Source organism: Zea mays, chromosome 2 (genome assembly GCF_902167145.1).
Source record: "Zea mays cultivar B73 chromosome 2, Zm-B73-REFERENCE-NAM-5.0, whole genome shotgun sequence".
Taxonomy (NCBI): Eukaryota; Viridiplantae; Streptophyta; class Magnoliopsida; order Poales; family Poaceae; genus Zea; species Zea mays.
Window position 1 is genome coordinate 187279789 of NC_050097.1, and position 17095 is coordinate 187296883.

Genomic DNA, 17095 nt, shown 5'->3' on the forward strand with positions numbered 1-17095 from the left:
AGCCAAGAAATTTCCCTTTCTTCACTCCGAAGACACATTTTTCTGGATTCAACTTTAAACCGGCCTGTCTAAAATTAGCGAAGGTCTCCTGTAGATCAGTAATGTGATTCTCTTGCTTCGTGCTTTTTACAATGATATCATCAACATAAGTTAGCACATTTCTGCCTATCTGAGATTGAAGAACCTTCGTTGTCATTCTGCTGAAGCTTCCTCCAGCATTCTTGAGCCCCTCAGACATCCGAAGGTAACAATATGTTCCACTAGGGGTTATGAAGCTGGTCTTCGGCTCATCCTCCTTCTTCATCCAAATTTGATGATAGCCTGAATAACAATCCAGCAGACTCATAAGCTCTGATGAAGCTACTGCATCAACTAGGGAATCTATCCTTGGCAATGGAAACTCGTCCTTCGGACAGGCCTTGTTGAGATCAGTAAAATCGATACACATCCTCCATTTACCATTGGCCTTCTTTACCATAACAGTGTTAGCCAGCCATTCTAGGTATTTTACCTCTCTGATAACTCCGGCACTGAGGAGTCTTTTCACTTCAGTCCGAGCACCTTCGGCCTTATCATTAGACATCTTCCGAAGCCTCTGCTTTCTGGGTCTGAAAGATGGATCAACATTGAGCGAGTGTTCAATAACATCCCTGTTAACTCCGCAAAGATTTTTAGCTGACCATGCAAAAACATCTTTGTTGTTGAACAGAAACCTTATCAAGGTTTTCTCCTGTTCTTCGGACAGTTGGGATCCCAACAGCACCTTCTGCTCTGCTATGTCCTCGCATAAGAGCATGGGCTTCGGCTGATCGGCCGAAGCAGCTTTCTCCCTTCTGAACTTGTATTGCTCACAAGCTTCAGCTCCATCTATGTTATGGATTGCTTTTGAGTCTGTCCAGTTTCCTTCGGTCCTTCTGGCAGCTTCCTGACTTCCATGAATAGCAATGGGTCCTTGGTCCGAAGGTATCTTCATGCAAAGATATGCTGGATGAAGAATTGCTTCGAAGGCATTGAGAGTACCACGACCAATGATTGCATTGTAAGGGTATTCCATGTCAACAATATCGAATACAACTTGTTCAGTCCTTGTGTTGTTGATAAATCTGAAGGTTACTGGCATTGTGATTTTTCCGAGTGCTACAATCTGCCTTCCTCCGAAGCCACAAAGGGATGTGTGGCATCATGGATCTTGTCTTCGGGCTCTTGCATCTGTCTGAAGGCCTTAGCAAATATGATATCAGCTGCACTGCCTGTATCAACCAAAACATTATGGACCAGAAATCCTTTGATCACGCAAGAGATAACCATAGCATCATTGTGTGGGTAATCCTTGAGCTGAAGATCCTCTTGAGAAAAGGTAATTGGGATATGAGACCATCTTGATTTGATGAAGGGTCCTTGTACCCCTACATGTTGTACTCTTCTCTGTGCCTCCTTCTTCTGTTTCTTGTTGGCCGGCTCTGAGCATGAACCGCCTGTTATCGGGAGAACCAGCTTCGGAGCCGAAGCAGTTCCAGCTTGATTCTTGATCGAAGCCATCAGCTCAAAAAAGTGGAAGTGAGTTCACCGGAGGTGGGCGCCAATGTTGGGGACTTGTTCTCAAATGCTATGAATCAAGAACAAGGCAACATAGAAATTGTTAAATATTACAGTCCTTCGTCCTTCGAAGCATTATTTCCCTCAGGATATAATGGATTCCGGACGAAGGTTATGAAGGTTATACCTTCATAAACACAACAAATAATAAGGAAGGGTAAAAAATATGTAAAATAACTTAAACACATGATTATTATTATTAACTCATTTCTATTTCATTATTGTAAAAATGATAACAAATTACAAATGTACCTTCGGCTCGAAGGAAAGCAAAAATACCAGCGTGAAACAAAAACAAATGCCCAATGCGTGATTACAGGAGAGCACATGAACAGTACAGGGGTAATGTTCACCTATTTATAGGCACATGGCACAGCCTGTGTATAATTACATTTATGCCCTTTACAATGAACCACAATAATGGCACAGAATGTCATGGGTCTTTAAGTCATTTCATCTTTAAGTCGGTTCACCCCTTCGTCTTGAGACATGTCACTGTGCCGAAGCTTTATAGTCGATAGCTTCGACGCTGCTTTGGAGAGGATCTGCCGAAGGTGTTTATTTCTTTAGGATCTTCGGCTACGAAGCATACCCCCAACAGGTATGCCACCTAAATTATTTATATAAAATTGGATAAATCTATTTTATCAATTTAGTAATAGTTGTAAAATTGACAATATGATTCATTATATATGCAATAAGCAAAATGTTAAGACTTACATAGATGGACTTTATTTTAATAAAACAAAATATATGTTTTTTAATGTTTAGGTGGGTACGAATGAGGAGCTAACAACCAAGGTTCGAGCACTCATATTACACAATTTTACTTATTTTTGTATAAAACGAGAAGAAGGATGATTCTCAATGACCATGAAACCATGGAAACTTATGCTTGATGCTTTATATAGTAGAGAAATACATATATTAATTCAAATTAATCTTGAGTGAAATTTAAATAAGAGGTGAGATAGGAAATATTATATGAGTGCTACCAAAGATAACTTTAGAATTGGGACAATCTAGATAAAAATCAGCGAGCAATAGTCCCATTGTAGGCCACATGGGTCGTGTGTCGTGTGGGCCCTACTTGATGCTGGTACGGGCTGATGGGCATGTGGGCCTTTGCTTTGAGGCTGGTACGTAGCGTTCCAATTACATGTTGGACTCTCACGTATTCATGTAAGTGTTTTTTTTATTTTTTTTAGAAATACATATATACATGCTCATTTACTACAATACAAGGTATGCCAGGGCATACCTCGCATACCTTGTAGCTCTGTCAGTATCTTTCAGGCTAAAACATCAGGGCTACATACCAACGGTCCATGTAGTGTTGTTTGCATGTGTATATCAGTAGAAACTTAAAAAGACTTATTAAAGACCTCTCAGACACTTTTGATAGCCTCCAAAATTTTGGCATAAAACTAAACCCTGAGAAGTGTACCTTTTGTGTTTATTTGGATAAATTGCTTGGATACTACATCATCTCTTCATCATGAACTGAGGTCAATCTCATTAAGGTAAAGGCCATACTCAAATGGATCCACCATGGGAACTCAAGGATGCATAAAAGCTAATGGGGTGTCTGGTGGCCCTAAGCCATTTTGTCTCATAACTAGGAGAGAGAGGTCTTCCCTTGTACAAACTTCTCCAAAAACACTAAACTAATGTTGGACTCAGAAGGCCTTGGATGCTTTTGATTACATAAAAAACTTTCTCACCAAACTCATATCTTAGTTGATCCACTCGATAGGGAGCAATTATTGCTCTACATAGCCCTCACCACCTAGGTTGTTAGTATTACAGTGGTAGTTGAAAGAAAGGATGTATGTCATATACAAATTGTCCAACGACTAGTCTACTTCCTCAACTAGATCCTCACTGCGAGCAAAATGTGGTACACATAGATATAGCTTCAATCCATCTCCGCTTCATATCTTCACATATCTTCACTTGGCTTGATATCCATGAATGATATGGTCCTTTCCATAGCTTCCACATGACCTTCAAGTCCATCAACCTTAGCCTTATTTGATCTTTACCATTGCCTTGCTTCATCGATACAAAGCCTTATGTTCGCATTTAACTGTCTTGATAGTCCATCGTGTCATGAGCCTCTGTCCTGCCTTTCACACTTGCATGCAATCCTTCATAACAAATACTCGCATTAATTTTCAATATCTTGCCATATGAGACTATGTCATGCTCGCACTTCATTATGTTGATAGCCCCTCATTTCCCGAACCTTTATCTTGTTGTTCACACTTGCACATGGTCCTTCATAGCCAATTCTTACCTCGATATTCACTATCATGCTATATGAGACTATGCCATGTCCCATATTCAATATACTCCTTCTCTTGATCACCACTTGATCAAGTCATCTTCACTAGTTGAGCACTTGCATCACTTGCAAATGGGTCATATCTCTACCATGGATTTTATGTCTTGCTCAACCTAGCTTCTTGTGGAGTAAACATCTATTCTCACATGAAATATGAAACCTCATTAATCCACCTAAGTTTGTCACTCAATGACCAAAACCAAACTAGGACTTTCATTACTACATATGGAAACACCAAAAGATCACCCTAGCTTAAGGAGGTAAACATCAGCATAAGATAAGCATCTTATCAGAGTTTCTCTACTTAACTAGGTTAGGGAGGTGCAACCCATAGATTAACAATGGTCTACGGTGACTGTCTTTTTCTTAAAAGGGCAACTGGATTGGGTAAACCAAAGAGATGGCATTAGACATCGTTTAGCTACAAAGGGAATAAAGATGGATAAGATCTTAATAAAGACCTAATTAGATGTAGAACTTAATGAAGGACATTGTCCACTGGATCAAATTGTCTAAGGTGGTTAGGGATGGCTAGGTGAGGTTAATAGAAATGTTTTCAACTTGGAAGAGCGCCAACCATGTCTCACCCATGATTGAGGATGATAGAATGAGACATTGGTTGCTTGAATCAACACTCCCTCGGCTAACCTAGTTTTACTTATAGGTCTAAATTGCTTCTATATTTTTTGGACTCTAAGCTAAACATCAATTGAATTTGATAGAATAATTGGCTTCGAATCTTCTCAATGATTAGCAAGTGGTTTGGCAAAGGTAGGCTTAGGTTATTACAAAGACCGACAAGATTGTTGTGTTGGCATGTGTGCATATGTTGTGGCATGTAGGTGGGGATGGTGTTTGGTACTTGGAAGGAAGACATAGCATAAGTGGATGACTCAATGTGGTAGTCAGTTTTTTTGAGGAATAATTATGAGATGACATCAAGAGAAGAACAACAAAATGGGCATTTGGATTCGATAATGGAGAGTGTCAAGAGGTTGCACTCAACAAGATATAAATGGAAAATGCTCTTAATCGCCCCCCTCTGAGTAAGAGCCAGTGTGAACTAGTGGGTATTTAAAAGGTTTTTATTCCAAATGGCAATTACGGGTAAATGATCGGTTACCATATGGGTAGATACACATTAAATAAGACAGAAAAGGATTAAGACGAGAAATCATGTTTGTGTCGTTTGTGTGGAAATAGAAAATATGTTCAATTCGCTCTGAGTGAAAAGCATATATTACGATTATAGTATATAGGCAAGGAAAAGCATTAGCCAATGGATTTTTAGGAGAGAAACTGCTATCAAGAATGTGTCTCCAATCAAACTCACAATAACGGTCCATTTTACGCAAATATGCACTAGCTGGTATATAATTGCAAACAAACGATGCCATTTTTTGATACGACGTAGCATATGAGCGCACAACTACGTGTCCATATAAGCTTCTCTTATGGTCATGTACAGTGGGCATCTTGAGTTGTGTCTTCAACTATGACTAAGGAGGCAAATGTAAAAAACTCAAGACATGTCTCTTAACGAAGACACGTGGGTAAAGGATATTTTTTCGATAAAAGAAGCTTTATTGATTTTTCAAGTCCATGCATCGAGGTGATATAAAGTCTTGAGAAAGAACACTTCGGCCTCTACATAACGGGATGCACATAGCCTAAAAAGAAAGAGAGAGAAAACCACATGGTAGGCCCTCAAGCACTAATGACCATCAATCCTAAGACTAGACTGCCACCTATGTGCTTGGGTAAAAATAATCCTTGGCCAGAGGATATAGTTGATTGGTCCATTAAACTAATTGAATACTTTGTTTGGGTGTAATAAATATAGTAAGACAGATTTTAGACACGTCCACTATATTATATCATGTTTTAGTTGTGTCTTATGTTTGAGTAGTGTCAGAGTTGTTATAAGCCAAACAAGTAACTACATTATGTTTATTCATGATGCCGTCCGGCAAGGCAACGGGCGTATTTTCCCAAGCGATCCACTGTCAGGTATTGAAGCTTGACAATGAAAAAAAAGGATCAAACAAATTTGCCGAAACCATAGACACACCAAAAAAAAAAAGCTAGAAGGAAGACAACCAGTGGCAAGTGGCAACTAACCACCGCATGCAGCGCAGCTTCATGGCCCTATGGGTCCTGGATATGGCGGAAAACAGGTGGAGGCCGTTGCAACTGCACACACATCCAACTCCGGCTCCATGCCGCTCCAACCCAAGCAGCCAGCAGCTGCAGCCTGCCCTCCTCTCCGACTCCAACCCAATCCAATGGCTCTCCGCCCCTGTTGTCTCACCTCACGCGCTCTCTGCCCTGATCTGCCGCCAGGCGCCAGAACGACGCGCTGCTCCGCACCGCGTCAGGTAGAATGGTAGATGGACCATGGACGATATCGCTTGGGAGCGGGGAAGGAACGCAGACGACTCTTCCCGTGCCGTGCTGACGCCACCACGCGGCCCCGGTCTCCTCTCGCCCTCCTCTCCGTCTGGATCTGGTCCTATCCCCTCCGCCGCCGTCCTTGCCCTCCCGGCCTCAGCCACGAGCCAGAGCGCCGGGCTCCTGGCCTCGTCTCGCCTCGCCGGCGACATGGACGGAGGCGGGGAGACGCTGCTGGTGCGGAGGAGCAAGGGCAAGAAGAGACCGCAGCCGGCGGCGCCCGCGGAGGAGGGCTCCGGCAGCGGGGGCAGGTTCCGCGCGATCTGGCGGGACTACCACGACCTGCTGCAGGTGAGTGTCGCTAGTCGATTCTTGCTGCACCCACTGATCTATTTCGCCCTTTCCAGTTTTCGTGCCGTTCACCTGTTTCGACCTGTTCTTGATGGACCGCAAGGGCACTGCCCCCATTTTCATTACGAAATGGTAAAAAGTCTTACAACCCAGAAAGCAAGTTCGACCAGAGATATGAGGCTTAGCATAAACCTGCATACTCAACATGCAACGGATTAACTTAGGTTCAAAATACCAGACGATGATAGGAGTAAGCACACAAAGTACTAGGACCAACTGAATACTGCTCATAATACTCAGACTTGACACCTCGCACTACTTCAAAAACAACCAAGACTTTTAAAACTGAGCTAATTATAAAGCACAGTTTGCACAGGTTCGATCTGATCATCAAAGCCACCGGAGAAACTTCAACTTACATCTTGAAAACGCCAGAATCATCCAAGAACTCCATCCAATAGCATGGTCATGTGTGTGAATAGACTTGAATCTGATATACAAACATTTGATGCAGGAGACTGAGGCAAAGAGGAAGAGGCTGGCAAGCACGAAGCGGAGAAGCCTCGCCTTGCTTGCTGAAGTCAAGTATGACAGTTCTTGGGCTCTTGCTTTACGGCTCCATGTTACTGCTAGTATCATCTTGTTATTGTTATTACTGCTTTTCAGCTTCACTAACTGTGTAGCTGCTTCCTGTCGCAAGGTTCTTGAGAAGGAAGTACCAGTCCTTTCTGAGGGGTGGCTCGCAGCAGACACATTACAGGTTGAAGAAGCAGGCTCGGTACATGCCATCTCCATTGGGAAGCAATAAGGCTGCAGCGTTAGCCGATCATGGTGCAGGGGACCCAAGTGCCTTCTACCAGCAAAAACTCAAAACTTGACTTGAATCAAGACTCTGTTCTGGCAAGTGATGGAGTTCATGAATCGACATAAAATGTACAAGAGAAGTGTTTTTATGGCAATTAAAAGGGTTTTCTTGTCTGCAGAATGATGGCATCCATAAGTCGAAAAGTTTGATCAGGTCTCAAATTATCAGTTTGTAGGGATAAAGGAAACTCTCCTGCAATTGAAGGTAAGAGGACGGTTCCATGGCAAGACCGGCTAGCGTTGAAGGCCGAGGCCCTCAGTTGATTTGGCCAAGAAATAAGCTGCTTCTCTGATAGCTGGCTTTGCAACAGTATCCCTCAGATGCACAGTAATGCTTTGTATAGAACAATAGGACACGATAGTTATATACATGATACATTGCCTAATTGACAAACTCAGATGGTTGCACCATGCTCCTAAGCAAGTTAGACAAATAAACTGTGATTTTATGAATGGTTCTGTCCAGATTTTGGATTGACTGCTTTGAACATGCCAAATGCTTTAGCATGAACAAGGACAAAAAATTTCATAATTGCTTTTTTGGTTATGTTGCAAGTTTTAGGTTGCTCGTCTGGAGGATGTTACGGTGTTGTATTTTTAAAATCGGAGTGCAGCATGGTCCCGTCAATTTGCATGTAGATTCGTCTAATATAGCCCATTTAACAGGTGCGTGAATTTAAATCTGAGGGTTGAATACTATCACGTTTCTTAAACAATGTTTGGTAAGAATTCTTTTTCTACCTTTTTATACAAAAAAAATGTATTTTAACATCTTTCCTTCTCAGCACAGGAACCAAGTTGAAGCTAAAAATACTAGTCTCTGAACTATTTTACCAAACATTTTTTTGAAAAGAGCTTTTATGGAACGATCGTTGAAAGTCTAATTCACTAGCAAAGTTGGTGTGTACTTTAAGTGTGTTGAATTTTAAACATTTAGAGATTAGATGTACATATATTAGCTCCATAGGCACAAAATATTTATGGCTTATTCGGTTATTTTCAATTTATATGGATTGGAGGGGAATGATATAGATTGAGAGAGATTTTAACTTACTATGGATGGAAATCAACTTAATCCTCTCAATTCATATGGATTAAGGTAGAACCGAACATGACCTTATATAGCCTATCCGCACACAAAAACATAATGTAAAAGAGCATCGGTGGCACTCCAGATATACATTCATCCGCACGCCAAAAACATAATGTAAAAGAGCATCGGTGGCACTCCAGCTAGACATTCATATATGCTAGCATTGCGATAAAGTAGCAGTAACATAAATAAATTATACGTAGTAATAAATAAAAAGCTGATTGAAGTCTATTCAAAATTAATGGACGGACGGTAGTGGCATTTCGTCCAACAGGCTGCAGCCTCCCAATACGTTTCTTCTTGCCTGAGTGCATCTTCCCCAGCTTTCAATTTGGCCTACTCCCAATAGAGTAGAGCTTTTATCTTCTTTTGGTGTCGCCTGCCGCTGCAGTGATTCTCAAACTGAAATACAGACTTACATTTGGCCTCACAGATACCGCAACCCCAATCTGTCAGATACTGCTTGCCTTCTACCTGTAGCACCAGAAAATTCAGCTTGTGTCTCTCGCCTCTTAGGTGTTTTGCTAAGGCTGACTGACCAGTGCTCTTGGCTTGGCAGAGGCTGCAATTCCATGATAAAGCAGGGTTGTTGTGTTCACCCTGTGTCACAAGGTTTGGTTGTGAATTCAGCGCCAAGTTCTTGCATTCTTCCAGCAGGGATTGGATCTTTGCTTTGTGTCTTTTGCCTCTGAGGTGGTTCTCCAGGTCTGATTTGCGATAGCAGTTGGATTGGCAGAAGATGCAAACCCAAGCTGCATTGTAACTGTAGGCACTGTTTCTTGATACCAAGGATGCTACATTCGACTGGTGCTTCTGCCCTGCAAAATGCTGTTGTAAGTGGTCCTCGGTGGGTGCTATCACCAGGCAGATTTCACAGCTCCATTTCAATGAAGAAGTTGCCATCGTCTTCATGGGCAACGTAGTCTGTTAATTTAACATTCAGTTCAGTTAAATGTTATGAGCCTTGCTTGTACCGACTGAATCAAGCAGTTCGATTACATAATACACGCCGAAGTGTTGTAAGCAGTTTGATATCGCAACAAATGCAAAAATGTGAAAAAGTAGACAGATATCTTGCTCGCAAAATCTTCAAGCACACAAATGTATAAACAAAACAGATTAGTGTTAGTACCAGCCACCGAGTGAAGAACATAGGACAACATGACATAAAAAATACTCCACGTGACACAGACGCATAAAAAACAGAGTCCTAGTACGAGATCAAATGGAAATCAAAACACCATGTTAAGCTGCTCACCTCATTGGGTTCTTGTAGTTTGCTATCAAGTGCTGCCTTTTGCTGACCTGCAGCGTTACTGGCATCACAAGAAGTTTTCAGACATTCATCTTCCGTGGCAGGCTTCTGGGATTCGAGTTCTACATCCTCGCGCACTTCATCCTTCTCCTTCAGATGATTGGCCACCGGGTGAAAAACATAGAACAGCATAGCGTAAAAAAAATACTCCACATGACAAAGACGCATAAAAACAGAGTCCTAGTACGAGATCAAATGGAAATCAAAACACCATGTTAAGCTGCTCACCTCATTGGGTTCTTGTAGTTTGCTATCATCAAGTGCTGCCTTTTGCTGACCTGCAGCGTTACCGGCATCACAAGAAGTTTCCAGACATTCATCTTCCGTGGCAGGCTTCTGGGATTCGAGTTCTACACCCTGGCGCACTTCATCCTTCTCCTTCAGATGATTGGCCACCGGGTGAAGAACATAAAACAACATGGCATAAAAAAATAATCCACATGACACAGATGCATAAACAGAATAGAGTCCTAGTACGAAATCAAATGGAAAGGAAAACGCCATGTTAAGCTGCTCACCTCATCGGGTTCTTGTAGTTTGCTCTCATCAAGTGCTGCCTTTTGCTGACCTGCTGCGTTACCGGCATCACAAGAAGTTTCCAGACATTCATCTTCCGTGGCAAGCTTCTGGGATTCGAGTTCTACACCCTCGCGCACTTCATCCTTCTCCAGATAATTGTCCACATCAGCGGCGACAAACACAAAATCATGGTCCTCATCCTCAATACCAAGTGCCTCCCTGCTGTGCGGCATCTCCTCCAGGGAGGAGAAGGGCGCCGCCGAGTTAGCACGATCGACGTCTGTGGAGGAGTGCAGGGCTATATCGCGCTCTATCTTGTCGAGCTCGGCCAGAATAATCTCCTGGCGAAGTCGGTCCTTCTGGAGCAGCGACAGCAGCGCGTCCCTGATCACCAACATCGACGAGTCTTCTGCAAGAGCCTCATGCCCCCGAGGATCGGGGAACCGGCGGTATCGACCGCCTTCGTCGCCGCACGAGGCGGTTTCTCGGTCTCGGCCGGCGATCAACTCGATCGATTTGGCAATGGGGTCCTCTGGAGAGCAATGCGCCATTGCGGCCTCCCTGAACCAGAGCACCAGAGCAAGGAGGCGAGGAGGCACGGCGCACGAGCACGAGCACGATACAAAAGCCGGGCAGGCGGGAACTTAAAAAGGCCGGCGCGGGCGCGTATCCGCCGCCCAAAACACGATTTTCTATTCACTGCATTGATGATTTAGAGTACCAAGATTATACTCTCTCGATCTCATTATATTTTTTAGATAATGGAAATAATCATCCAGCCTTGGCTTCAAAGAAGCTACAGCCCCTTATTACAAATTTACAATACTCAACACGCCATATTGACCAAGTTAATGCAGAAAACAAAGTTTAGATAAAAGCACCTAACTACAAATCCTATTGGTGAACCTCCATCCATACTTGCTGAAAATCTCCATGACGACAATCTCCATCTTCAGACACGCTGTCTTTATCAACTCTTTATCATCTTCAGCCTTCTGCATTTGACTCCAGAAGCGGAACCAATAGGTTCCCCTGTAAATTACCTGCATAAATGTTTTCATTGGAGATTTATCAAAAACCACATCATTTCTACTAAGCCATATTGCCCAACAAATCGCCGATGCACCCACTAGTAGAAGTTGTTTCAATCTACCCCCAATCCCATTAAGCCAGGAACTGAACATATACATTGTGTTATGTGGTGGTTTCAACCCAAAACATATTTCGACTAAACCCCATATAAAACGTGCATTTTTGCACTGAAAAAACAAATGTTGAATTGACTCATTAGCTAGGCACCAAACACAGTGCGTGTTTCCATTCCAATTTCGTTTAGCAAGATTATCTTTAGTTAGAGTTACTCCCTTATACATATACCACATGAAAATCTTAATTTTAAGGGCATCTTAAGCTTCCAAATCATTGTGTTTCTTTCAACCACCCCATTATTAATAACAGCAAGATACATAGAATGAACTGTAAAGATTCTATTAGCTTTCAAATTCCATTTAAATGTATCCTTATTATCATTGAGTTGAATATGCATTATACTCATAACCAGCTCATTCCAATTTCGAAGATCATTATCTTGCAATGACCTTCTAAAAGATACATTTAACGGGACAGAACTGAGAACAGAAGCTACAGTATCATTCTTCTTCCTCACTATATTATATAATGACGGGTATTTTTGCTGAAAAGAAACAGTACCAATCCAAACATCTTCCCAAAACCGGATTTGTTGACCATTGTTTAGTCGAAAGGATCCGAATCTCATGAATTGGTCTTTGACTTTCATAAGTCCTGACCAAAAATGAGAGTCACCTGGCTTCCTTTCAATTATCCCAATTGGGTAATTTTTGCAATACTTATTCCTAAGTATTTGTTGCCATAGCCCTTCCTCATTAATTAATTTCCATAACCATTTGGCTAACAAACATTTATTCTTAATCTCAATGTTTTGAATTCCTAGCCCTCCTTGGTCTTTCGGTTGACAAATAATGTTCCATTTTATCAACCTATATTTCTTCTTTTGATTATCGCTCTGCCAAAAGAACCTAGATCTATAATACTCTATTTTTTGTTGTACTCCTTTTGGAACTTCAAAAAGAGAGAGCATGAACATAGTTAGGCTTGTTAAGACAGTTTATTAAGACCAATCTACCACCAAAGGATAGGTATTTTCCTTTCCAACTGCTAAGCTTCTTCTCTATTCTCTCCTCTACTGTTTTCCACTCCACATTTCTCAATTTTCTAACGTGCATAGGGATACCAAGGTATCTAAAAGGAAAAGAACCATGTCGACAACCAAATAGTTGTACATATTGAGTTTCTGAGTCTGTAGCCTGACCAAAACAAAATATTTCACTTTTATGGAAATTTATCTTGAGGCCAGAAAGCTTCTCAAAAGCACATAACAGCAGTTTTAAATTCCTGGCTTGGTCCAAGTTATGGTCCATAAAAATAATAGTATCATCTGCATATTGTAAAATGGATAAACCATCTTCTACTAAATTAGGAATGACACCTGAAATTTGGTTGGCTAATTTTGCTCTCTTTACTAAGATAGCTAACATATCAACTACAATATTAAACAAAATTGGTGATAATGGATCTCCATGTCTGACACCTTTCTTTGTTTGAAAATTGGAGCCAATTTGGTTATTAACTTTTATAGCCACATGCCCCCCTTGCATGAAAGATGCTACCCATTGTCGCCATTTTTGAGTGAAGCCTTTCATTCTTAGGGCCTGTTGTACAAAAGACCAATTTATCTTGTCATATGCCTTCTCAAAATCGATTTTTAGAATGACTCCATTTTGTTTCTTCCTATGCAACTCATGAATTGTTTCATGTAAAACTATCACTCCTTCCATGATATTCCTGCTCGGCAAGAAGGCAGTTTGTGTCGGACTAATTACTTTTTGAGCAATTTCAGTGACTCTATTTGTCGCCACTTTAGTAAATATCTTGAAGCTTACATTTAGTAGACAAATGGGTCTATATTGTTGAATTTTATAAACATCCTTACACTTAGGTATTAAGATAATAGTCCCAAAGTTTAGACTATATAAAGGTAAGGATCCATTATAAAATTCTGTAAATAAAGCCATTAAGTCCTCTTTTATGACCTCCCAAAAAGTTTGATAAAACTCTATTGGGAAGCCATCTGGACCTGGTGCTTTATTATGTTCCATCTGAAAAATTGCTTCTTTTACTTCCTTTTCTGTGAAGGTTGCAACCAAGAATTCATTTTCCTGTTGGGTTACTTGAGGGATGTCATCAATTCGAGCCTCATCCATCGTAACAGAATTTTCCTCAGGTGGACCGAATAAGCTTTTATAATAATTGGTGATATGATGCTTCAGAGGCTCATCACCTTCTATAGTGACACCCTCATGTTCCAACCGAAAAATATGATTTTTCCTATGTTTCCCATTTGCCACTAACTGGAAATATTTCGTATTTGAGTCACCTTCTAACAAGTTTTTTACCTTAGCCCTTTGATACCATTTGACCTCCTCTTCTCGTAACAAATGCGCTACAACATTATTTAAAACATGTTTTAAATTTAGCTCATCTTGTGTGAGCGGTATCAATTCTGCCTTCTTATCTAATTCGTCCAGTTTATCCAACATCCTTTTCTTGTCTTTTTTGTAATGTCCACTGACATTTTTTGACCATCCACGTAGATACTGTCGTACCCTACGAATCTTAATTTGCCACTTCTCCATAGTAGTACCATATGCTACAGTTTGAGTCCATAAATCTTTAATCATATCAAAAAAGCCGTCGCGTAGTAACCAACCCAACTCAAATTTGAATTCTTGTTGATTGCCTAATGATGACGCTTCCCCGGTATTTAGAAGTAGCGGTGTATGATCGGATATTTCTCTGGTTAAAGCCTGGAGTGTGGACAATGGGAATTTTTGTTCCCATTCAGTGGACATCAACACTCGATCCAACTTTTCAAATGTTGGATTTTGTAAGTTGTTTGCCCATGTGAATTGTCGCCCAGACATTACTAGTTCCCTAAGGTCTAATCCATCAATTATTGCATTAAAAAGGAAAGGCCATCTATCATCATAATTCTGGTTATTCTTTTCGGATGGGCATCTGAGAATATTAAAGTCACTGCCAATTAAGAACGAAAGACTCTGTTTACTGCACGTGTTAACCAGCTCTGCTAGAAACTTATCTTTTAGATGTGATTGTGCAGGTCCATAAACTGCCATCAGAGTCCATTTGAAACTGTCTATTTTGTTACATAAATTAAATTTGACATAAAACTCGCCTTCATCAATTGCACCAATGTCAAAAATTTGCAGGTCTATGCCTAGCAAAATGCCCCCCGATCTACCCTTAGGAGATTTACTATGCCATAAGAAATCTCTACCTGCGCAAAGATTCCTTAGAACAGTAGGCATAAAGTCACTTCTCCCGGTTTCGGATATAGCTATAAAATTCAGATTTTGTTCTTTCGTCAAATCAGAAATAAATCTATGTTTCTTGGGATCCTTAAATCCGTTACTATTCCAAAAAATTCCTTTCATTAACAACTATTTCTATTTGGTTTCTTCTTTTTATTTTTTGACGAGGAAGATGTGTTTTTGCTCGGAAACATCTGGCACTCCATAAGAGAAGCCTTGCCCGAGTCCATCACCTCATCCATTATGTCATTACACAATTCCTGTAACAAAGCCTTATCCACTCCCTCTTCTTCTCTCCTTCCATTTTCTTCTTTATCAAACGTATTACTTATCAGATCTTCTCTCATTACTTCTTTCTCCCTATTCTTTTCATCCTCTATAAAGCTCACTATAGACCCTTGAATTGAAGCCTCATTGCTACCTAAAGTAATCCCTACTTCGTTCAGATTCGCAACAATTTTAGCTACATCAAATTGTAAAAAGGTTTCGTTGGAAATCTGGTTACCTTTAGTAGGGAAATCCAGGTTGCGCCTTGCCTTCAACATCTCAGCTCGTTTCTGCGATTGTTGATCAGGTGACGCCACTTCTCCTCTTCGTTTGCTTCGACGTGATGGAGGTGAAGCTTCTGGAATAGCAGCTAACTTTTCAAACCTCAGCGCACCTTCTATTGGCAACACCATTTCCTCTGATTCCACTGTTTCAGGGTCGATTAGTTGCCTTATTTTACTTGTGAAGTCATCCTCCATGTCCTCCTCGTTTTCCTGAACAATTTCCTCCATCACAACTTCTTGACTCAGATTCGTTACAGCGTGTATCTCCTTCGCAACTATCTGGCTTTCAGCTGCTGCCAATCTGTTTGTGGTTTTTGATGTATCGTTCATAGACCAAGGTTCTCCCTGTCCCTGCTCAGTGCCTGAAGGATTATGCTTCCTCCCTGTCGTGTTATTCCTCTCATTCATCTTATCCATCTTCTTACTACTTCCTTCATGTGCATCTGAGTCATCTTCTTTGTTGTCCATATCCATTGGTGCAGAATGAGGCGAGTTGTCTTCTATCTCAACCCTGAACTGAACTTCATATAATAAATCTCCAATAACCACATCTACTGAGTCAGGGATTAAATTGGGATCAATGACCATGATCTGTATTCTTCCTATGCCGTGTTCTCTAGTGAAAAGCATGTCAACATCCCTAGTAGTACCGAGTATGGTCCCCACCATCCACAGCACGGAGAAGTCACACAATTCACACGGTAATCCTTTTACCCGTACCCAGACTTTAGGCAGCACCATCTTATGCTCATTATCACCTCTGCGTTCCTCAAAAATCATCTTGGCATTGCCTTGTTTTGTTTGTAGAGGTCCCCACTCAACCATTCTCTGCAGATCAGTTTGTGAAGGGAATGCAACTTTAAAAATCTTCTTATCCACTTGCTGGACTGCCCAATGCCAATTACCTGTTATTAATCTTTCCAATTCCCCGGTAACCTAAGAGGTAGAAAGTTCACCTTCTATGACATAAATCGTCGCAGATAGTACACTTTTCTTTCCTCTGATTTTTGTGGCATGCAGTATATGGAAGAAACCAAGCCCTTCCACTCCGTAACCACACAGATTAGCATGTAATTTGCTAGCAGTCTTAAACACAGTGCATCTACTCTTGACATGTTCTTTACTGTCACACACTTCACAAATCAATTCTGTGGCACACTCCATAGCAACATGGCCTTTAGTGAGACAACGAAAGCAGTATGGTGTCTTACCACTATTCGTGTTAGCCTTGCTTGCACTTTGTGCTGATGATTCTGCCACATCTTTCCCATTGGACATCTTGATCTGTATGCCCTCTTGCGTATTCTTCTTCAATTGCTCCTGGGTAACTAAGCATGTTGCCTTTTGTTCAGTCTTAGCATTTTCAACTCCCCCAAAAGCTTTCTGCAGCAATGCCATCGCTTGGACTACAGCTTCATTCGGTCTGGGAATAAATTCCTCTTGTGGCTTGACCTGTTCAGGTTCCTTAGCAGCTTGCTTCGACGTCTCGTGTGCCACTGATCCCTCTGCATACCGATTACCTCTCTCCATGTAACCACGTCCTGCACCTCCTGAGAATCCTCGTCCTCGATTTGTATTCTCCCACGTTCTTCCCCTTCCTCTGTATGAGGAAAACCTTCCTCTGGCGCGACCTCCATA

General features: G+C 41.3%; 2 protein-coding genes across 3 annotated transcripts; one reads left to right on the forward strand and one right to left on the reverse strand.

The window, feature by feature from the left end:
• The first annotated feature begins 5991 nt into the window (after window positions 1-5991).
• LOC100193168 (uncharacterized) lies at window positions 5992-8089 on the forward strand. Of its 2 annotated transcripts, NM_001367015.1 has the most exons (4): window positions 6155-6685; window positions 7200-7270; window positions 7386-7585; window positions 7669-8000. In NM_001367015.1, the coding sequence occupies exons 1-3, from the start codon at window positions 6341-6343 to the stop codon at window positions 7561-7563; spliced, it is 594 nt and encodes a 197-aa protein (NP_001353944.1). In that variant the 5' UTR covers window positions 6155-6340; the 3' UTR covers window positions 7564-7585; window positions 7669-8000. The 2 variants fall into 2 exon arrangements, with proteins under 2 accessions (XP_035820401.1, NP_001353944.1); XM_035964508.1 differs by having other exon boundaries at window positions 5992-6685; window positions 7386-8089.
• A 668-nt stretch (window positions 8090-8757) lies between these two features.
• On the reverse strand, window positions 8758-11090 carry LOC103647434 (Zinc finger protein 346). The gene is made up of 4 exons (XM_008671977.3): window positions 10476-11090; window positions 10186-10335; window positions 9901-10047; window positions 8758-9566 (listed from the first exon to the last, which is right to left on the reverse strand). Exons 1-4 carry the CDS (start codon window positions 11025-11027, stop codon window positions 8979-8981), a joined length of 1437 nt encoding a protein of 478 aa, XP_008670199.1. The 5' UTR covers window positions 11028-11090; the 3' UTR covers window positions 8758-8978.
• Between the last annotated feature and the right edge of the window lie 6005 nt (window positions 11091-17095).

Excerpts from the sequence above, each read along its gene's own strand:
- LOC100193168 (XM_035964508.1), top strand. The coding sequence starts at position 6,341 with ATGGACGATATCGCTTGGGAGCGGGGAAGGAACGCAGACGACTCTTCC. Across the intron at positions 6,686-7,199 it reads ACTACCACGACCTGCTGCAG|GAGACTGAGGCAAAGAGGAA; the intron begins GTGAGTGTCGCT and ends CATTTGATGCAG. Across the intron at positions 7,271-7,385 it reads GCCTTGCTTGCTGAAGTCAA|GTTCTTGAGAAGGAAGTACC; the intron begins GTATGACAGTTC and ends TCCTGTCGCAAG.
- LOC103647434 (XM_008671977.3), bottom strand. The coding sequence starts at position 11,027 with ATGGCGCATTGCTCTCCAGAGGACCCCATTGCCAAATCGATCGAGTTG. Across the intron at positions 10,048-10,185 it reads AACTACAAGAACCCAATGAG|GAGAAGGATGAAGTGCGCGA; the intron begins GTGAGCAGCTTA and ends AATCATCTGAAG. Across the intron at positions 9,567-9,900 it reads AACTACAAGAACCCAATGAG|ACTACGTTGCCCATGAAGAC; the intron begins GTGAGCAGCTTA and ends TTAAATTAACAG.